We start from the raw sequence: 23,477 nt of genomic DNA, 5'->3' as shown, positions 1-23,477 counted from the left end.
TGATCTCGTTCCCCCTCCTCGAAGCGGAGGCGAGGTCTGAGGGTGCCAAGCCACACCCGGACAGTCGATCCCACTGGGCCCCACACATACTGCTTCCCCCACCCAACGGACTCGCGGGAGGGCGCAAGCACAACCCAACAACCCAGGGCTCGCTCTGGGAGGCAGACCCCACTTAAGTGCCTGTTGTAGGGGACTCACAGTGCACAGGAGGGCGGGGCCCCGGCGAAAGGGCCCGCTCTGATAGGCGTGCCCTGCACTGGTGGGCGGGGCCACAGCGACAGCACCTGCTGACGCAGACACGCCTACACAGAAGGGAGGGAAGATCTACACAGACTTCCAGATGCGCAAATCACAAAGAAACATAACTCAGTTCATCAAAGGACAAGCCAACTCGCCAGCTCCAAAAAGCAGCACGACTGGAGAGGAGATGGAGAATAAAAAAGCAAATGAGGACATGTTAACAGGAATGATCGAAACCGTCAGAAATGAAATCAGAAAACAATTCCAGGAGTTTAGAGCGGAAATCTGGAAGGACACCCAGGAAGCCAAGAAAGAAATGGAAGCAAAACTGGATACAATGCAAGCCTCGTTTAAAGAAATGGAAGCAAAAATGGATACAATGCAAGCCGCCTTTAAAGAAAATCTCCACACCCTGAGAATTGAAATGCATGAAAAAATAGATTTAAAATACAACTCTTTAAAGGAAGAAATTTCCACGATCAGAGCTGATATGACAACCATGAATAGCTCTCTGACATCCATAAACTCCGCAATTGAAACCATAACACAAAGAGTGGACCATATGGAATCCAGAATCTCTCGCCTGGACGATGAAGCAGCTGACAACAACCAGAAAATGACCACACTCCAAGAAAAGGTGAAGCTTCAGGGAAGATTACTCCAGGAACTAATGGACAAAGACAAGAGATATAATCTGCGTATAATTGGAATAGAAGAAGGAGCCGAATATCAGAGCAGAGGGCTTAATCATGTTCTCAATAAAGTTATTGCAGAAAACTTCCCCAATCTCACAGGGGACCCCATCCAGGTAACCGAAGCCTATAGGACACCTGGCAGGCCAGACCCCAGGAAAACCACCCCAAGGCACATAATATTCAAGACTACAGACCTCAAGATTAAAGAGCAAATTCTGAATTCAGCCAAAGCGAAGAAGGAAACTTTTTTCAATGGGAAGAGGATTCGAATAACATCCGACTTATCCACACAAACTTACCAAGCTCGAAGTGAGTGGAAGAACACCATCCAAGTACTTCAGAATAACAATTTACAACCTCGGATCAAATATCCAGCGAAACTGGAGTTCACATTCGAAGGGAGAACCAGATCTTTCCACACCAAAGAGGAGCTAAAGGAGTATGTGAATAAAAAACCAGCCCTACAGCGAATATTAAGAGGGGAAGCCCACCCAACAGAGATCGTAAAAGACACACAGACAGATTCAGAAAGAAACTTCAATAGCCAAAGTCCAGCAGAAACACAAGCTCACTAAAGACAAGAAGAAAAAAAAAAAAAAAACAACAGGAAAAAACAGCCCAACAAGAAAATGGAAGGAGAAAAAACACCCTTATCCTTGATCTCTTTAAATATAAATGGCTTAAACTCCCCGATCAAGAGGAGCAGACTGGCAGAATGGATCCGCAAGCAAAAAGTTGACATCTGTTGTCTACAAGAGACCCACCTTACAGCAAGGGACAAAAACAGGCTTCGAATGAAAGGATGGAGCAAGATCTACCAAGCAAATGCACCCACCAAAACGGCAGGTGTAGCCATCCTGATCTCAGACAAGCTGGATTTCTCTTTAAAGTCCACTCAAAAAGACAAAGAAGGACACTACATATTGATACAAGGAAAAATCCAGAATCAAGACATCACGGTGATAAATGTATACTCACCGAACAAAAGAGGCCCGACATATGTCAAGCAAATTCTCACAGAATTACAGAGCAAGATAGATGCAAACACAATCATAGTGGGTGACTTTAATACTCCTCTCTCTCCAAGAGACAGATCCAACACCCAGAGGATTAGTAAGGGAGCTGAGGACCTAAATAACACCATTGCCCAAATGGATCTAACAGACCTATATAGAACCTTCCACCCTACAGAGACCCAATACACCTTCTTTTCAGCAGCCCATGGATCATATTCCAAAATAGACCACGTCATAGCCCACACAAAGAACCTCAGCAAATACAAAAGAATTGACATCATCCCATGTATTATATCTGATCACAGTGGATTAAAGGTAACCCTCAACAACAAAGGATACCACAGAGCCTATACACACTCTTGGAGGCTAAACCCCACGCTGCTATCCAACACTTGGGCCACAGATCAAATTAAAGATGAAATCAACGAATTCATAAGCCACAATGACAAAGAAAACACATCACAAAGAAACCTATGGGACACAGCTAAGGCAGTACTGAGGGGCAAGATCATTGCACTCAGTACCCACATTAAAAGAATGGAAGCAGAGCAGGTGAATACCCTCACGATGAAACTAAAACAACTGGAGAAACAAGAAATGACAGAATCTAAAATGACTAGGAGGGGAGAGATTACAAAGATTAAAGAAGAGATAAATCTGATTGAAAATAGAAAGACCATTCAACAAATAAATAAGACTAAAAGCTGGTTCTTTGAGAAAATAAACAAAATTGACAGACCCCTTGCAAGACTCACAAAAAAAAGAAGAGAAGAGACTCATATTCGTAAAATCAGGGACTCCACAGGAAAAATTACAACAAATACACACGATATTCAAACAATCATAAGGAGCTATTTCCAAAACCTCTACTCAACAAAAAACAATAATTTTACAGAAATGGATCAATTCTTAGAGAAGTACAAACTGCCCAAACTGAACCAAGAAGAAATAAATCAACTAAATAAACCAATAACTTACGGTGAGATACAGGAGGTAATCAAGAACCTCCCTACTAAGAAAAGCCCAGGCCCAGATGGATTCACCAATGAATTCTACAAAACCTTTAGTGAGGAGCTAATTCCAATACTCCTCAGACTCTTCCGCGAAATAGAAACGGAGGGAAAAATCCCGAACTCATTCTACGAAGCTAATATCATACTCATCCCCAAACCAGGCAAAGATCCAACAAAAAAAGAGAACTACAGACCAATATCACTAATGAACACAGATGCAAAGCTCCTCAATAAAATATTAGCTAACAGGATCCAGAAAGTGATCAAGAATATCATACATCATGACCAAGTAGGCTTCATCCCTCAGTCACAAGGATGGTTCAACATCCGTAAATCAATCAATGTAATTCACCACATAAACAGAACTAAAATCAAGAATCACATTGTTATCTCAGTCGATGCCCAAAAAGCCTTTGACAAAATACAACATCCATACCTATTAAAAGCTTTGGAGAGAACAGGAATAGATGGAACATTCCTCAAAACAATAAAAGCCATATACAACAGACCAACTGCTAATATCATATTAAATGGAGAGAAACTTAAATCATTCCCCCTAAACACAGGAACAAGACAAGGATGCCCACTCTCCCCACTTCTGTTCAACATAGTACTGGAATCCCTAGCCATAGCAATAAGGCAAGAGGAGGACATCAAAGGGATCCACATCGGCAAGGAAGAAATCAAGTTATCCCTATTCGCAGACGACATGATCTTATATCTCAAGGACCCAAAAAACTCAGTACCCAAACTCCTACATCTAATAAACCAATTTGGCAAAGTAGCAGGATACAAAATCAACCCACAAAAGTCAGCAGCTTTTCTGTACACCAGCAATAGACAAACAGAAAAGGAAATTATGGAAACGATTCCATTTACAGTAGCCAAAAAAAGAATAAAGTACCTAGGGATCAACTTAACCAAGGACGTGACGGACCTATTCAATGAAAACTACAAAAATCTAATAAGGGAAATCAAAGAAGACACAAGGAGATGGAAAGACCTCCCATGCTCATGGGTAGGCAGAATCAATATAGTGAAAATGGCCATACTGCCCAAATTGTTATACAAATTCAATGCAATACCTATCAAAATCCCAGCCACATTCTTCACTGAAATAGAGAAACCAATCCATAAATTCATATGGAACAGCAAAAAACCTAGAATAGCCAAAGCAATTCTAGGCAAAAAACATAGTGCAGGAGGTATCACCATACCAGACTTCAAGCTCTACTACAAGGCCATCATAACAAAAACAGCATGGTATTGGTATAAAAACAGATCGGAAGACCAGTGGATTAGAATTGAAGACCCAGAAATAAAACCGCACTCTTACAGCCAACTGATATTCGACAAAGGAGCTAAAGACATACAATGGAATAAACATAGCCTCTTCAACTACTGGTGCTGGGAGAACTGGGCAGCCATATGCAGAAAACTCAAAGTAGACCCAAGCCTATCACCATGCACCAAGATCAACTCAAAATGGATCAAGGACCTCAACATCAGACCTGAATCCTTGAAACTACTGAAGGACAGAGTAGGAAAGACACTAGAACTTATAGGCACAGGAAGGAACTTCCTGAATAGAGTCCCAGGCGCACAACAAATAGGGGAAAGACTCAACAAATGGGACTACTACAAATTAAAAAGTTTCTGCACAGCTAAGGTCATAGCCACCAAAATAGAAAGACAGCCAACGATATGGGAAAGGATATTTACCAGCACAGCAACAGACAAAGGCCTGATATCTGTCATCTACAGAGAACTCAAAAAACTAAGCCCCTCCAAGCCCAATAAACCTATTAGGAAATGGGCAAAAGAGCTAAAGAGAGACTTCACAAGAGAAGATATAAAAATGGCAAAGAAACACATGAGGAAATGCTCAACATCCCTGCTAGTAAAGGAAATGCAAATAAAAACAACCCTGAGATACCACCTCACCCCAGTTAGAATGGCCTATACTCTGAACTCAGGAAACAACAAATGCTGGAGGGGCTGTGGGGAAAGAGGAACCCTTCTCCATTGTTGGTGGGAGTGCAAATTAGTACAGCCACTTTGGAGAACAGTATGGAGGTTTCTCAAAAAGCTCAATATAGACCTACCCTATGACCCAGCCATACCACTCCTAGGCATCTATCCTAAACAGCAAAACCCAAGATATCAAAAGGACATTTGTACTTCCATGTTTATCGCAGCACAATTCACAATAGCCAAAATTTGGAAACAACCCAGATGCCCCTCCACAGATGAATGGATCCAAAAAATATGGTACTTATACACAATGGAATACTACATAGCGATTAGGAATGGTGAAATATTGTTATTTGCAGGGAAATGGTCAGAACTCGAACAAATAATGTTGAGTGAGACAAGCCTAGAACACAGAAAACAAAGGGGCATGATCTCCCTGATATATGACTGTTAACAAAGGGAGATGGAGAGACAGTAGAGACCAAGTCTGTGAACACTGTATATGTGCTTGATACATTGTATACTGCATATGGGTCTACCTGACCTAGACAAGGGATGGGAAAACAGGTTGTAAGATATCACAAGAAATGTACACAATGCCCTACTATGTAACTGCACCCTCTTTGCACAGCACCTTGTAAAAAAAAAAAATTTATGTTCAATTGATAATAAAAAAAAAATTTAAAAAAAAAAAAAAAAAAAAAAAAGAAAAAGAAGAGAAAGAAATGATCTTCCTGCTGGGTACTAGCGGTTTCTGCCTGTAATCCTAGCAAGCAGGCCATCTCTAGATGTGGCTATTCTCTTTATCTTAGACTTCCCATCTCCCAAACCATGAGCTAATTATGTTCATTACAAGTAACCCATTTTTAAGGAGTGACATTATCCAAAAAGAAATGTACTCATTACTAACTTGTGTAACTGTTACCTCTCTGTGCATCACTTTTGTAATAAAATTTAAAACAACAACAAAAAAAAAAAAAAAAAAAAAGACCATGAGTAGACTCAGTCAAATCCAAATAGCAATAAAAAGTGTTATACTTAGATTAAGTAAATGCAATGAAACCTATCAGTACAGACTATCATAGCACAGAGGTCTTCCTCTCAAAGTAACTTTCTTTTGCCCTTTTTTCTTTTGTGGCAGCACTGGGGCTCAATACCTCAATGTCCCTGCCTGGCTTTTTCACTGAAGTCTGGCTTTCTATACCTGGTACCACCTGAACCAAAATTCCACTTCCAGCTTCATGGTGATCTACAGGAGATAAAGTGTCTTATATACTTTGCTGGCTGGATTCAAACCTTGATTCTCAGACCTCATACTGCTAAGTAGTTAGGATTACAGGAATAAGCCACTGGTGCCTGGCTTCAAAGTAACTTGTGTAGATTATTATACATTTTAACACTTACTATACCAATGGTTGTTCTCAAAATTAACAGCCCTCATTGTTGAATTTCAAGTACATACAAAAACTACATCTCTATTCTTGTTTCAATCTATATGTAGAATTCCATGCACTTACAAAAGTATCTTGGCATTCTGAATGGAATAGTACGTTGAATAATTCCGGCGTGCTCCTGCTCTGGCCATGCCACTAATTATACATTGTTTTTTCACTATCAATAGAAAATAAAGAGTTGCTCTATCAATAGATTTAAACCTTAAAATATTTCAATAATATTACAAAAAATGAGTTATTGTACACTTGTATACTAAACTTGGAATAGTGAGGCAAAAAGATCTCTTGAATGAGAAGTTATGATCTGTATAGGTTAGCAGTGTAATATCCTCTTTATTGACTGGAGGACTTTCTAGGACTCTCAATCCTTCTGCTTCAGCCTTAAGACCCAGTGTATGAAAAAGGAGATGGGGAGAGGCTAGGAATATGGCCTAGTGATAGAGTGCTTGCCTCGTACACATGAAGCCCTGGGTCTGATTCCTCCACACCACCTATATAGAAAAAGCCAAAAGTGGCATTGTGACTCATGTGGTAGAGTGCTAGCCTTGAGCAAAAAAACAAACAAACAAACAAACAAAAAAAGCCAAGGACAGTGCTCAAGCCCTGAGTTCAGGCCCCAGACTGGCAAAAGAAAAAAGAAAAAAAAGGAGATGGGGAGACTGGAAGTATAGCTGAATATAACTGCTTACCAAACAGGTGAGGCTCTGCATTGGGCTGTAATACTGAAAAACTCACTTAAAAATAATCTTAGTTAAATAAAAAAAGAGGGGGAAGGGTGATATTTGGACTTGACCTCAGAGACTCATGTATGAAAGGCAACCACTCTGTCATTTGAGTTACACTCCAAACTAAAGTTTTAATTATTTTCAGATAGATTCCCATATTTTTACTCAAGGTGACTTTAAAATGTGTTCTTCCTATCTATCTATAACTCACACATAGCTAGTATGTAGAGATAGGGTCCCCAGTAAGTTTTTGCCTGAGCAACCCTAAACCTGTGATCTCTGCCTCCTTAGTAGCTTGGATTACAGGCATAACCCACCATGCTTAACCAAAAAAAAATTTATTTTTGTGAAATGCCTATCAACTATACAGGAGCATGTTAGTTACTAACCTATAATAATATATTCTGTTCTGATTAGATAAACCAACTGCTTATATAGAGTTAATATCAGAAAATCCACAAATAAGATCAGCTAGAAATATTTTTTAAACTAAGAGAAAAAAGTTAGCCCTTTTGTGTAGCAACAAAAGAAGGCATATAACTAACACATAGCACTAACTCCATGCTAAGTACTGATCTAAGGATTTTGTGTAGTCAACTCATTCAATTCTCAGAGAGAAAAATATCTAGTTAAGTACAATAGATATCTAACAAATAGTTACAAATATGGATGCTGAATTACAGGTATGTTCAGTAACTCATCTATGGTCACTTTCATAGTTAACAAAATGTTATAGGCAGTTTAACTCAATTCTATATCCTTACCAACAGGCTATAAAGAATGCTATAGACACAATAAATGAAATAGTATGAAAGTATTGTGTAATTAAGACAGCTAGTTATTGGTTGTTTTGGGGGGTTTTGGGTTTTTTTTTTTTTTTTTTTTTTGCCAGTCCTGGGGCTTGAACTCAGGGCCTGGGCGCTGTTAAGATAGAAAATCAACACAATAAAAAGCCCAGAAACAGATGCCAGACTATTAGCACAGCTAGTTAAGCCTGTTTAATCTAAAATGCTCCAAAATACAAACTGCACTATTGAAGCATTTCAGAATTCAGAATTTTTTATTTGATTCTGAATCTGTGAATGTTCTAAAGCTCATTTAACACCAAAATTAAAAATGCCTCAATTCCTAAGCATCTCAGAAAAGCATACTGAATTTTTATACAAAATGAAGAGAAAAGGACATTCAATACATTGTTATTTTAAGTCCCTAAACCCCTTCAAGGAATTTCATTTCTGAGCATTTGTTCTACAGCTGCACTAGTATATATCTAAAGTGACAATAAATATTTTTACTATTGTAGTGTAATCCAATTATGTAATTCACCCATGCATTAAATACTTTTTTTAAAGGAAGTTCTTCAGTTACTAAAATGGAAGAATTTCAGAGATAAATTATGTAGCAGAAATTTTAAAAACCAAATTGCCAAATTGTGTGGCCAAAAAAAAGAGTAGGTAGGACAGACACATACATATCGGTGATAAGGACTACCAATATTAATATTAAGATAGCATAGACAAAATGAGAGGAATAGCAAGAAGACTTCCAAATCCTTTGAAATTGTGAACCCCTGATGTGTACTAACCAATAAATGAAGGATTTAAATTTGAGAACTGAGTCATTTAATAGTAAAGATGAATACAAAAAAATACATAATTGAGAGTTGTAATAATAAAGCTGAGCTGATCATCCATTGTACTACGAAGACAAATTGAAACCAATATAAGTCCGCTTAAAGAAAAGAAAACTGGGGGAGAGGGGAAGGTGAGGGAGGAGGTAGCAAGTTGGATAAGAAATACACACACTGCCCTACGTATGAAACTGTAACCCCTCTGTACATCACTTTGACAATAAAGAAATGAATAATTTTTTTAAAAAAATAGAAAACTGAACAGATGCACAGAAGAAAAAGATACCAAGTCCCTGAGCAAGATACCAAGCTGAGCAGCCATTGAAATGTGTAGACAAGGTGAAACCAAGAAAAGCCAGCTAGAAAAAAGAAAAACTTAACAGAGCAAAAACATAACAACCCTTGAGTAATAAAAACGGCGTATTCAGACTTAATTTCTAATACATTATCTGTATCACTTCCTTTAAGGCCCATAATAATCTCTATCCACTGAGTGCCAGGATCACCAGTATGCTCAGTTACATTCCCTTTGATAATAACGTGCTGAAGATGTGTAGCTCAGAGGTAAAATTCTTGCCTAACACAAAAAAGGTCCCATCTCCACTACTGAAAAAAAGAAAAGAACTTTAAAAATAAAATCAGTCTATAATCCTGCCTACTAAGGAAGCTGAGATCTGAGGATGGTGGCTAGAAGCCACACCAAGGAGGAAAAGTCATTCCATGACACTCGTATCCAATTAAGCTCTAAAAGCCACAGATGGAGCTGTGGCTCAAGTGGCAGAATGCTACTCGTGAGCAAAAAACTCAGGGACAGCACCCAGGCCCTAAGTTCAAGACCCAGAACCAGAAGTAAAAAGAAAAAAAACAAAAAAAACAGTTGTCACTTTTGGAGTACTTACCTTTACCATGTAGTCTAAAAGAATTTTACAGATAATAATTAGCACAACTCTTATGAGTTAGGAAATACTAACCTATTTTACAGATGAGGAAGTACATAGAACAAATAACCTCATAAGATTACATGACTACATGACTTCTGAGCCAGGTGCCAGTGGCTCAAGCTGTAATCCTAGCTACTCAGGAGGCAGAGATGTGAAGACCATGGTTTGAAGCCAGCCTAGGTAGAAAAGTCCCTGTGAAACTCTTATCTACTATTAGCCACAAAAAAAACAGAGTGGCTCTGTGGGTTCAAGTGGCACAACACTAGCCTTGAGCACCACAACTGACAGAAGAAAAAAAAAGGAAGACATGACTTCAAAGTCTCTGCAGGTTCTAATTATTTTCATACTTAAATCAAGATACCAAAATCATAAACCTATGTAAATATTAGCAGCATGCTTAGAAATGGTTACAGCAATGTTATACTTGAAAGCATGCAACTAGAAAACCAAAAAGCCTCAAGAATTTTAAGTGTAAAAAATACTTTACACCAAGGCCAGGAAAGTTATTCTATTAATCTCTTACATATATTTCTTCTTAAAAGAAATATTTTCCTGGCAATACTAATTATCTAGATTTCTTAGTAGCCATTTCTGATTTAAGACAAATAGCATATGAAATCTAATCTCAAAATGAACAAATAATTTATTAACCCTTAATAAAGCCAACTGCATGTTATTGTTGATTATTACTTTATTATAGGATGATGAAGGCTTTAAAAAGACAGTGTGACATCCATGTAGGCTATAGCCTCCTAGGAACAGCAGAGAACTCACAGTCAAGCTCTGCTGCCTACCAGCTATGATTAAATGAGATAATTAAACCTTGCAGAAAAGTTAACAAGCACATGCTCATTAAGTATTATTATATAATACTACCAAAACCAAGACAGATGCCAACAAAGGTAATTAAAGCTGAGGACCTGAGTTCAAGGCCCAATACCACATGCTCCCATACACAAACATGCACACACATACACGCATATGCACACACACGTGTGCACAACACACAGGATACCCATATCAATGACTAAAAACTAGCTCATATTCTAATTTTTCTAGGGTCTGTGATAAGGTCCCTTGCAGGCTACTCCAAAATAAAACACCTTCGCACTTGAGAAAGGGAAGAAAGTAGGAAATTCTAACTTACCTTTCCTTCTATCCTGAAATAAAACAAAGAAGAATTTTGATATTCCCGTCTAAAGCTGTCCAAAAGACCCTACTGTGTTCAAGTGTGATAGCACACCCAGAATTTCAACACTCAGGAGAACAATTTCAAGTTTGAGGGCAGCATGGGCTACATACACAGTCTGTTGCAAAACAAAAACAAAAACATCTCACTCGAAAGGGGCCTGCCTTAAAGCTAGAAGAAAGGAATGTCCATAGACACACTGAAAAGAATGTATCAAAAGGCTTTGCGTCCATGGTTTATCAATAGATTGCTTTCTGTTCTGTTCTATTTCTGCATGACTGTCTAACGTAAGCATAAAAACATATACTCTTCAATTTCCCTGAGCCTTTATTTCTGAAAGCTCCAATTCAAATAAATTGAAATCTGCATATTATTCTTATTAATCTGTCTTTTGTGGTAAATTATCTCAGCTGTAAACATAGTAATGAATGAAAAAAAATTCTACATTTACTCCCCTAAATTTATTAACAGAAAACATCCATATCAATGTGTTTCAGCTCTCCAAGTAACAGCATAGCTGTATGCTTATCAGAGTATTGGAATATACTATTTCTAAGAACTCTTTCAGTCCCAAACATTAATACCTATGCCTGTCTCACACAAAACTAACAAATTTTATCTTAAAAACTACCATCACACAGTCAGATGATAGTGATTCACACTGTAATCCTAGCTGCAGAGGGTGAGATCTGAGGATCATGGTTTGAAGCCAATTGGGCAGGAAAGTCCATGAGAATTTTATCTCAAATTAGCTACAAAAAAAGCTGGAAGTGGAGGTGTGGCTGAAGTGGTAGAGGAACAACACTGAGCACAAAAGCTCAGGGACAGCACCATGTTCTGAGTTCAAGTCCCAGGACCAATACCAAATAATTAAATAAATACATGACTACCAACACTGGCACATTATGTGTGTATATACATGCACATATTGTGTGCATATATATGCATATATACATTTACATTTATGTATTTACACACATTATATATACACACATATATTACATTTATTTGCTCTCAAGGAAAAGAAAAACAAACCAAGCAGGAGATTCAAAGAAATTCAGAGACATAACCAAAAGTGTCAAGCTCTATAATTCCGCTTGAATAAAGTTTTCAGCCTCAGTTTTTTTTTCGTGATTATTTCAACTCTATTTCTTGCCATATACTAGCGGTAAGCAATCAGGAAATTCAATGCAGAAAAATTATACTTAAAGTAATTACAAGGCACAAGTAGTAAGTATACCAAATAAGTGCAAAAACAACTGCTAAGAAAAGGAAAGTCTTTTACTGAAATTTGCCTGGACACAGTAAGAGCTGAATGCTCGTGGCTCACTCCTATAATCCTAGCTACTCAGGAGGCTGAGATCTGAGGATTCCGATTCAAAACTAGCCCAGGTAGAAAAGTTTGTGAAGGCCTTATCTAAAATTAACCACCAAAAATCCTAGAATGAAGCTATACCTCAAGTGGTAAAGTTGGACAGCAACTAAGCACTGAGATCAAGCCCCAGGAATGGCACAATATAGATAAAGAATTAATGGCCTATTCACTAGTAGTAGTAGTATGAGGTAAAACACGTTAAGGTAATTCCAGCCTCAAAAATATAAATTTGGTACCAATTCAAATTAGAAATATAAACAAAAAGACTGTGGAAAGGTTACATGTAGCCCAGTGATAAAATGTGTACAATGTTATGTGAAGCCTGGGTCATTCCTCAGCACTACCAAAGAAAAGAAAAAAATATATGTAAGGAAGGCAAAAATTTTAAAAACTAATCTTAGTCAAAGGGAGGGGAGAAATAGGGGAGAATGAAGGAAAGGGTAACATTGACTAAGAATTGTCAAAATCTGACTTAATAGAATTGTAATCCCTTTGACAACAATAATTTTTTTTGATGAAACACTCCAAAAAAACTGTAAGTAGGCAAGAAAAAAAAAGTAAGCTTAGTCAAACATATTAATGTATGCCTGCAATCCTAGCACATGAGAGGTGAAGGCATAAGGATATGTATGGGGACAGCTTAAACTACATAGGAGGGGCTAGGAATATGGCCTACTGGCAAGAGTGCTTGCCTCGTATACATGAGGCCCTGGGTTCGATTCCTCAGCACCACATATACAGAAAATGGCCAGAAGGGGCACTGTGGCTCAAGTGGCAGAGTGCTAGCCTTGAGCAAAAAAGAAGCCAGGGACAGTGCTCAGGCCCCGAGTTCACGGCCTAGGACTGGCCAAAAAATAATAATAATAATAATAATAAACTACATAGGAAGATCCTGTATTAAAAATCATATTCTTATAAACTAATAACTCACCAACAATGAAATAGCTTTAGGCACTAATGGCTTACAGATAAAATGCTATGGTAAACACATATAATTCTATCTACACAGTAGCTGAGATCAGAGGATAGATTCAAAGCCAAACCCAGGCAGAAAAGTATACAAGATTCCATATCAAATTAACTAGCAGTAAGCTAGTCTGGATTCATGGTTCAAGTAGTAGTGCTTACTAGTTTCACCTGGAACAACAGAATGATCAGTGACAATCTTTTGTAATTCAGCGTTGTCATATTAATTTATTGTAATTAGCAGAGTGAGAAAAATGCTTTAAAAACTTGTAAAGAGAAATACTGTATTTCTTAAACTACGTAACATGTTCTTTGACCCGGACCACATCAAACAAAAGATTTCTAAACTCTTCCTCTCCTTAAAGAGCAAACCAGAGAAACAAACGGTCTAGACCTGCTATAGTCTGTGTTCATTCTGCTGGATCAAAACCGAACATAGACAGAGTTAACTATGGAGGAGCCTACAGCACCATCACAACAGACTCAACACATAAAATTAAAGCCCAATGTTGTTTAAACAACAAACATTATATTTGAGATAGTATTATACTGAATGTGTGTATATATGCACATATATTCCAGTGAAAGTTTAATTGAACACAATATTCAGAGAATGTTCTAATTACTACTGACTGCAACATATTCTGAAATATAATCCAAAAAGTCAGTTACTGAGTTACTGTACAAAATATCTCACTTTCTTATTCCTCTCTCTCTCTCACAAACACACACATACACACATACACACACACACACACACACCTTTTTCAACTTTTTTTAAATGATAGGCAATAACATTTACCTGAGTAGAACTTTCTCTTAGACAGCACTTCTACCTAAATTTTATCTAAAATTTCTCTCAGAACTTTTAACATGGTAAATTATTGTAGAATAAACAAATACATAAATAAAGAAGATTAATTGAATGTTAAGCTAAAATTGCTTAATAAGTTCTCCTGTGATGTTCAGGAACTAAAAAGATCCCAATACTTAAAGATAATTAAATAAATAAAGAAATGAATATGGCCCTAAAAATTGCATAATAAATAAAATATATCACTTTATGTAACTAACAAATACAAGATCCATGCAGGGTTGAAAGCCTGCCTCAACTGATATAATGCCTATCTAACAAGTACAAGGCCAATTTCAAACAAAAATATATGAGAAGCAATTAAATGCTTTCTTTACAAAAAAACAAATTGTACAAGAAATGTACCAACTGCCTTATGTATGAAACTGTAACCCCTCTGTACATCACTTTGACAATAATTATTCAGAAAAAAGGTTACCAGTGTACTTGATTTTTATTATTAACATGATATACAGTAATGCTACTCCAAACAAAGCCACATTTATCATCAAAACAAATACCCTAGTAGGTAAGCTCCAACATCTTATATTCCATTAGCAAGAAATAAAAAGACTATTTATGGGCTGGGAATATGGTCTAGTGGTAAAGTGCTCACCTCCTATACATGAAGCCCTGGCTTCGATGCCTCAGCACCACATATATAGAAAAGGCTGGAAATGGGGCTGGGGATATGGCCTAGTGGCAAGAGTGCTTGACTTGTATACATGAGGCCCTGGGTTCAATTCCCCAGCACCACATATTCAGAAAACACCCAGAAGTGGCGCTGTGGCTCAAGTGGCAGAGTGCTAGCCTTGAGCAAAAAGAAGCCAAGGACAGGACTCAGGCCCTGAGTCCAAGCCCCAAGACTGGCAAAAAAAAAAAAAAAAAAAAAAGAAAGAAAGAAAGAAAAAGCTGGAAGTGGCGATGTGGCTCAAGTGGTAGAATGCTAGCCTTGAGCAAAAAGAAGCCAGGGCTCAGGTCCTGAGTTCAAGCCCCACAACTGGCAAAAACTTACAAACAAAAAAGACTGCTTATAAAATCCTCTGAGTAAAACTGTTACTAAGCAGGCATACTGTCAAATAAAGTGTTAACTGACATGGATACATGGACTATTATACAAATATATTAAGAGTATTATGTAGATTAAGAAAGGCAATTGTTCCCATAATTATGCAAGAATACCTGCTATGTAGCAGGTACTATATGAAGGATGAGTATCAGAGGATATTATAGTCCATGAGTTTTTTTGGTGAGCTTTTTTCTTCCTGGAGTTGAATCCACTAGCCAATATACTTGTGGAGTGTGTGTCTGTGTATATGTACACACATGCATGTACATACGAATGGCTTGTACTTGTAATCCTAGTTACTTAGGTGAATGATAATCTGAGGATAAAAATTCAAAGCAAGCACTAGCAAAAAAAAGTCTATGAGACACTTATCTCTAACTACCAAAAAGAAAGAAAAAGGCCAGAAGTATAACTTGAGCAGAAAAGCTTACGGACTGCACTCAGGATCTGAGTTCAAGCTCCAGGAACAGCACCAAACAAACAAACATAAATAAATAAATAAACCAGCTGGGTGCAACAGCTAGTCCAAACAACTTGGGAGACAGAGATTGGGAGGTAGCATGGTTCCAGACCAGCCTGGACATAGAAGTTCCTAAAGACTACTGTGTCACATCAAGACCATTTGTCACATCAAGACCACCTGGCACATCAATGACTTGATATGTCTATCATCCTCAGATACGTGAGTAAGCACAAGTAATGTAGATAACCACAAAAGAAGTAAGTAGTAGACAGCCTATCTAACAAATGTGAGGTCCTCCAAACTTCAATCCCATTCCAACAGAAACAAAAGACATTCAATAACAACAAATACCTGACACCATACTAGGCCCCTGTATCTTTCTAGAGTATTATTTTCAACTTACAAAGACTTTATCCTTCACTGTGTAAAGATTATAACATGAGCTAAAGATCCAAAGTATAAAAAAAAAAATCAGATGATTTAAAAGGCTGAGTCTGGAAGTGGAGGTGTGGCTCAAGTAGTAGAGCAGCCACCTTGAACAAAATAGGCATGCAGGATTGTGAGTCCCCAAGTTTAAACTCCAGTACTGTGACACATGGACACATTTGGGCATGGGGTAGGGGAGTGGGGAGATGTGTATGTGTGTATAACAACATCATGAAAAATAAAAAATAGGGTTGGTTATATGGCTTCCTGTTTGAGTGCTTGCCTAGCAAGCATGAAGGCCTGGGTTCGATTCCTCAGCACCACATAAACAGAAATAGCAAACCAAAAGCAAAGAAGCTCAGGGACACTGCCCAGCCTCTGAGTTCAAGCCCCAGTACTGGCAAAAATTAAAATAAAAATAAATGAGTTTAAGGGGAAATTTGTATTAGTTAAATCATCACATTGTATAGTTATGTATTGGAGTGTGTATATATGTCTGTGTGACCTACTGGGGCTTGGAATCAGGGCAGATGGTTCCTTAGCATTTTTGTTCAAGGATAGCACTCTATGACTGAGCCACACCTCCACTTCTGGCTTTTTGGTGGCTAACTGGAAGTAAGAGTCTCAAGGAATTTTTTATTGTTATTATACAAGTGATATTCAGTTAAAGGAATTGCTTGTCCAGGTTGACTTCAAAATGTGAACCTCAGGTCTCAACCTCCTGAGAAGTAGGCTTAGGATTACAGGCATGAACCACTGGTTTCTGACTTATATGGTTAATTTTTAATAGAATTTCCAGGAAATGAATAATAAAATTGAAGTAAAATCGTTTAGCTGTGAAAAAGTATGCCAGATGCAAAAAAAAAAAAAAAAAAAAAAAACAAGTGCACATATTCAACCCTAGATTAGTAGTGGCAAAACATCAATTCAAAAAAAAAAGCCGGCTGGGAATATGGCCTAGTGGTAAAGTGCTCGCCTCATATACATGAAGCACTGGGTTCAATTCCTCAGCACCACATATATAGAAAAAGCCCGGCAGTGGCACTGTGGCTCAAGTGGCACAGTGCTAGCCTTGAGCAAAAAGAAGCCAGGGACAGTGCTGAGGCCCTGAGTTCAAGCCCCAGGACTGGCAACAAAAACAAAAATCAAACAAACAAACAAACAAAAATACATTACAAAGTTAACTGAAGTCATATAGGACTCCTTTTATAACAAAAACCAACTTATTATTCTTCCTTCATTATTTTCACTAAAGTAATTTGACAGGGCAAACTACTCACATAATATTAACAAAGAAAAAATTATCATTTTGATTAAAGAGAAAAAATTCATTGACTCTGATAAACCATTTAAACCTATATGCAAACTCAAGAATCTGTCAGACCTAAACTGCATATATGAAATTACATACTAAAAACCTCATTATTACTAATTCTAATACTAATATTACAATACTTCTAGAATCGAGATCATTTTTCACACGTCTTATGAGAGATGTACAAGAAAGAGCACTCAAATCTAATTTATTCATCTTTTAATTCAGAATCTGTCTCATATTTCTAAGCAGTGTGTGTTAACTAAAGGTAATTTTGCCTTCCCTTATCTTTCAAAGAGTTTAGAAATCTGGAAAAAAGCTTTCCAGAGACAACAAAAGTGAATGCTACTGGCATCTAGTGTGTAAAGGCCAGGGGATGCTGCTAAACATCCTCCTATGTAAAGGTCCCCACATCAAGAATTATACAACCTAAAATGTGAATACTGCCTAGGCTAAGACACCTTGATCTACAGAACTAGTAAATATCAATTGGTATTTTAAAAAAACAACAAAAAAAAACAGACTTGGGGTTGGGAATATGGCCTAGTGGTAAAGTGCTTGCCTCCTATACATGAAGCCTTGGGTTCGATTCCTCAGCACGATACATATAGAAAAAGCCGGAAGTGGCACTGTGGCTCAAGTGGTAGAGTGCTAGCCTTGAGAAAAAAGAAGCCAGGGACAGTGCTCAGGTCCTCAGTTCAAGCCCCAGGACTGACAACAAAAACAAAACATAACAACAACAACAAAATAAAAACAGACTTGTCAGAAGACTTTGCCACGTGGTACCACATGCTCATTCCCCCATCACCCTGACTTTGTCAGCCACTCCCTCTTGCTTTGAGCCAGGCACTTGAATAAATCCATCCCAGGCAGAAAAAAAAACAGACTTATGTCACGTTTGTTTGCTATATTATTGTTTGCTAATTGTATGCATTATCAGAACCCAGGACAATAAGTATTCAAAACGAAGAAAGTTTGCTGAATAAACAAAATGCCCCTTAAACTTACCCCTCAGATTTCTACAGTCTCCAGTCCACTGCCTCCAAGGGCAATCTTTCAGTATTTCATATTTAAGTTCATTGACAGGTCCTACAAACTAATCAACTAAACTGATTAAAAAACTTATTTACCACAAAAGTTTCTTAAAACCCAGTTTGAACGCTTCCTCGGAGGCGCGCGGGCAGGCCCGCCAAGTCCCCCCCCCCCCCAAAAAAAACAAAAACCCAGTTTGACCCAATCTTTTCATTTTCTTCACAAAACTTCTCAGTACAATTACAAAGTTGTAATGGTGTAAGGTATTGTTAATTTAAAGATAAAGAAACCCAAAGATGGTAGCCAGGCATGTATGTCCCTAATTCTACCATGTGGGAGTCTAACACAGGAGGGTTTCCACTTTGAGCCAACTTAGACTACATAAGGAGAAACATCTAATGAAATCTAAGGGAGAAAAGACAGAAAGCAACTCAAAGACAGACACCAGTCTGGATCAGAACTTGACTCTTCCAAAAATTTATACTGTAAATTTATTTTCCCAACTCATAAGGCTACTTTACTAATAATAGATACCTCCTCACTATGCCATCAACAAAGCACATCTATTCCCATTCTACCTTTTCAAATTGTTTCTATCAAGCCTTTTCTTTTTCTGTTCCACAGATCCAAATCTTGTCCGTCTGCCAAAATCTCTTCCTATTTCACTTTTAATAACTTCCTTCTTGTCTACAAAATCTTATGTCTCGAATAAAATACTAGACGGAGATAGTCACTGTTGATGCATGGACCAAGTTTAATGCATATTAACATTTCACATAAAGTAAACTACTTACAAGACTTCTTTTCTAAAAACTATTGATCCATTCTTTCCTGTTTTAGGAAGTGATTTCAATAAAAAATAAACTCATATCTCATTTGCAGAAAATAGTCATGTACCTGAAAGACATTCTCAAACACATTTCTAATAGCAGAAAAGGAAAACTAGGATGGCCCAAATCTCCTATATCTTCTCCATTAAGAAACAATTACCGGGGCTGGGGATATGGCCTAGTGGCAAGAGTGCTTGCCTTGCATACATGAGGCCCTGGGTTTGATTCCCCAGCACCACATATACAGAAAACGGCCAGAAGTGGCGCTGTGGCTCAAGTGGCAGAGTGCTAGCCTTGAGCAAAAAGAAGCCAGGGACAGTGCTCAGGCCCTGAGTTTAAGGCCCAGGACTGGCCAAAAAAAAAACCCAAGAAACAATTACCAAGCCTGATGTAGGTGTCTCATATGTTCATACGTGTAATCATCAAAAGCTACTTAAGAAGCAGACATTAGAAATGACTGCTGTTTGAGGACAGCCTAGGCAAAAAGCTCCGGAGATCCGATCTCAATCAACAACTGTCATCCCAGCTACATGGACAACTAAGATTGGAAAGATAGTAGTTCCACAAGAAAAAGCATTCAAGACCTAATCTCAAAATATATATATATAATATATATATATATATGGGGCATGGTGGTACATACCTATCATCTCACCCACGATGAGAAGACCACAATTCTGGCCAGCCCTGACAAAAAGGTGAGACAATATATCAAAAATAACTACAGAGGTGGGAGAGGGTACTCATACCTAGAGTCCTTGCTGCACAAGATGCTCAAGGATCACCATTTGGAGGCAGATGGTACAGGAAAAGTTTTCCAATTAAACACCCCAAAGGACTGGGAATGTGGCTCAGTGGTAGAGTACTTGCCTAGCATGCATGAAGCCCTGGGTTCAATTCCTCAGTATCACATAAACAGAAAACCAAAAAAACCAAAAACACCAAAGCCAGAAGTGCAGCTGTGGCTCAAATAGTAGAGCACAAAGTCTGAGTTCAAGCTCTAGGACCAACACACACACACACACACACACACACACACACACACACACACACACACACACCTAGAGCAAAAGGGTTGGTGGCATGCCTCAAGCAATATGAAACACTGAGTACAAATCCTAGGGACAGCAAACAAGAAAAACTGCCGGGGGGGTGGGGGGGTGTCAATTTACTCACATGTCCAAGCACAGAATCAGAAATCTTTGGGTTCATTTCACTTGCATCTATCATTATGTCCTCCAAAATTCCATTTTTAATTAATCGTTCACGGGGCTGGGGATATGGCCTAGTGGCAAGAGTGCCTGCCTCAAATACATGAGGCCCTGGATTCGATTCCCCAGCACCACATATACAGAAAATGGCCAGAAGTGGCGCTGTGGCTCAAGTGGCAGAGTGCTAGCCTTGAGCAAAAAGAAGCCAGAGACAGTGCTCAGGCCCTGAGTCCAAGCCCCAGGACTGGCAAAAAAAAAAAGATTCTTAATCGTTCACATCTCTTTTGTTTTTTCTCCTTAATTGTACAGAAAACCCACCAGCTTTTTTGTTGTTGTTTTGTTTTTGTTTTTCTTGTCAGTCCTGGGGCTTGAATTCTGGGCCTGAGCACTGTCCCTGGCTTCATTTTGCTCAAGGCTAGCACTCAACCACTTGAGCCACAGTGCCACTTCCGGCTTTTTTTCTATGTATGTGGTGCTGAGGAATCGAACCCAAGGCTTCATGTATATGAGGTGAGCACTTTACCACTAGGCCATATTCCCAGCCCTCCCACCAGCTTTTCTACTTCATTCTTTTCTATACCAATCTTCGGTGAAATGAAAAGTCCAATATTTCTCATCTAACTTCAGTCTTTTTGTCAGATACCAAAACTTGAACTTGGAATCTCATGCATGCTAGACTTGTTTACTTCCTTAGCTACTGCTCTACCTCTGGAACCAGGCCTGTCACCTAGCTTTTTGCTTCTGGATGAGTATAGGTGAATTTTCTGCAGGGCTGGTTTTGAACTGAGATCCTTCATATCTCAACCTCCTTAGTTTACAAGTTTGAAGCATCAGCATTTAGCTCTTCAGTATTTTTTATGGAAGACATATATCTCTAGTTCCGCTAAAGTTTTAGGATATCAGTCCCATGAAGTTTTAATTTCTTTTTTCTCCCTTTCTACTTTACATTCTTTGAGAATATTGGTCTAAAAAAAAAAAGCAGGGCGGTTCCTTGCTGAAGAAATGCAAAAGAATCCACAAGGCTGTACCAAAGGAAAGACAGAGCACTCCTATTATATTTTGAGTTTTGGGTCTTTTGTTTTTTTGGTGAGGTAAGGTAGGTGCTGGAGATTTAACTTCCTAGTGCTATCACACTAAACAGATAGTCAACCAATAACTCTGATGTACTTCCCCAGTCCTATACTGTTTGTATTTATAAATTACATAGTACTTCTATAAAACACATATGTAATAGATATATAAATTATTAGTGTACATGCTGAAATTTTTCATAAGTGTATGACATTAAGAGTTTAGAAACAGGGCTGGGAATATGGCCTAGTGGCAAGACTGCTCGCCTTGTATACATGAAGCCCTGGGTTCGATTCCCCAGCACCACATATATAGAAAACTACCAGAAGTGGCGCTGTGACTCAAGTGGCAGAGTGCTAGCCTTGAGCAAAAAGAAGCCAGGGACAGTGCTCAGGCCCTGAGTCCAAGGCCCAGGACTGGCAAAAAAAAAGTTTAGAAACAATTCTAAAAATATGAGACCAAATGGAGTCCAAACTATATAGCTATATATCCAAGGTTATACGCCATAGGTATGGGTGTTTACACACACCACACACAAAAGTGATACAAAGGAAAAACTCCTCTCCATATCCGCACCAACGTCCTAACTATACCAGCCAATGTATAGCCCCTGCCAACCATCGGGGAATCCTATGTCCCAGTCCAAAGCCAAAGTAGGATGGCTGGGCAAAGCCCTCTATTTCTATTTGGGAGCAAATTATACAAAATGATAGATTCTCCCCTTACCTTTCCAACAGAAGGCTAGGCAAGGACTCTGCCACTGCATGGCATCGCCTGACTTACATATATGCCACACTCTCCCCAGAATTCAGTTCTGATTTTCCTATTTCTTGGGGGTAAAACTCAAATTCTCTTTGCTAACAACCAGTTAATGCTCCCACCTCGTGGATCCAGCCTCAAGCTTCCCTTCATCTGTCTTACAGATGCGCGGAGTCGCGTCCCAGCGTAGAGGCCAGTCTCCCACCCAGCCCCACCATGTCAAGACCACCGCTCTCCCCTCCGCCCCCATCGTTGCCAGCCGAGCTGGAGCCAGCGGGGGAGGGGTGGCACTCCGCCTCCAGTGACTGGCCCAGATGGCAGCAAATTCCGCCCCCACGCTCCGACAACCCTCCACCCCTCGGCCCCCCGAGGCTGCCCGAGCGCCCCGGGCTACGAACCCCGCCCCACCTCCACCCCCGGTGTCCCCCAAGCCGTCCCGCTGGCTGCGGGATGCACTTACCGTGCTGGGTGAAGATATTAAAGCCGGTCTCTGCGGTACGCCCCGCCGGGTCCCGCCGGCGGCCGGAGGGCCTAGCCGCACTGCTGCCGCGGATCCCACGCGCCTGAGGCTGGAGGAGCCCGGGAGCCTCCCCGACGCGGCCCACCTGCTGCCCCATCCTGGCGCTCGCGTTTCGCCGCGCCACCGCCGACCCCCGGTCACATTCCTCCTGGGCTCCGGCCTCAGACTCCCCGCCCAGCTTCGGCCTCTCCTTCCCAGCCCAAGCCCCTAGGACAGGGTTTCTGGCGGCTCAGCACCTGGAATCCTCACAGCAACCACCGCGCTACCTCTCGGCGACTCACACACTTTCCTTCTCCCTTCGCCTCCGGCGACTCCGCGCCCTCAACGCCGCCGCCACAGCCTTCACCGCCGCCGCCATCTTTAAACCGCGGAGCAACGATCAACGACAAACGGTAGGGCAGAGCGTCTCGCGCTCCCCGCCCGCCCAGTCACCTCCGCGACGTTGTGGGCGTGGTTTGTGTGTTGCCACGCCCCTTAGTCTCTCCCACCCCAAGGAAGCTCACCCGCTTGGTTATTGCCTTAAGTCAACCTCATTTGCATACCTACGGCCTCTCCTACTAGTCCTAGGGCCCAGGGCGGCTCTTGGGCACCGCCAGTGCCACACACAGACACACACACAAACGCGCGCGAGCGCGCGCGTGCACACACAGGCACGCACAAACGCGCGCGGGGGCGCGCTCACACAGACACACAAACGCGCGTGGAGGCGT

General features: G+C 39.8%; 1 protein-coding gene across 5 annotated transcripts in view; it reads right to left on the bottom strand.

Annotated features, from left to right (window-relative positions):
* The window catches only part of Abl2 (ABL proto-oncogene 2, non-receptor tyrosine kinase), a 95,878-nt gene extending 72,766 nt beyond the window's left edge, over window positions 1-23,112 (bottom strand). For 4 of the 5 annotated variants that reach the window (XM_048356399.1, XM_048356401.1, XM_048356400.1 and 1 more), the window contains exon 1: window positions 22,708-23,112. In XM_048356399.1, the coding sequence (XP_048212356.1) occupies window positions 22,708-22,864 (157 nt within the window). In that variant the 5' untranslated portion in view covers window positions 22,865-23,112. The remainder of the gene's footprint in view (window positions 1-22,707) is intronic. The other variant, XM_048356403.1, reaches the window with a different exon arrangement.
* Window positions 23,113-23,477: the final 365 nt, after the last annotated feature.

The sequence above is a fragment of the Perognathus longimembris genome, chromosome 11 (assembly GCF_023159225.1).
Source record: "Perognathus longimembris pacificus isolate PPM17 chromosome 11, ASM2315922v1, whole genome shotgun sequence".
NCBI classification, from domain to species: domain Eukaryota; kingdom Metazoa; phylum Chordata; class Mammalia; order Rodentia; family Heteromyidae; genus Perognathus; species Perognathus longimembris.
Note: the sequence above shows the minus strand (reverse complement) of the source record. Positions and strands in the feature narration are given on the sequence as shown.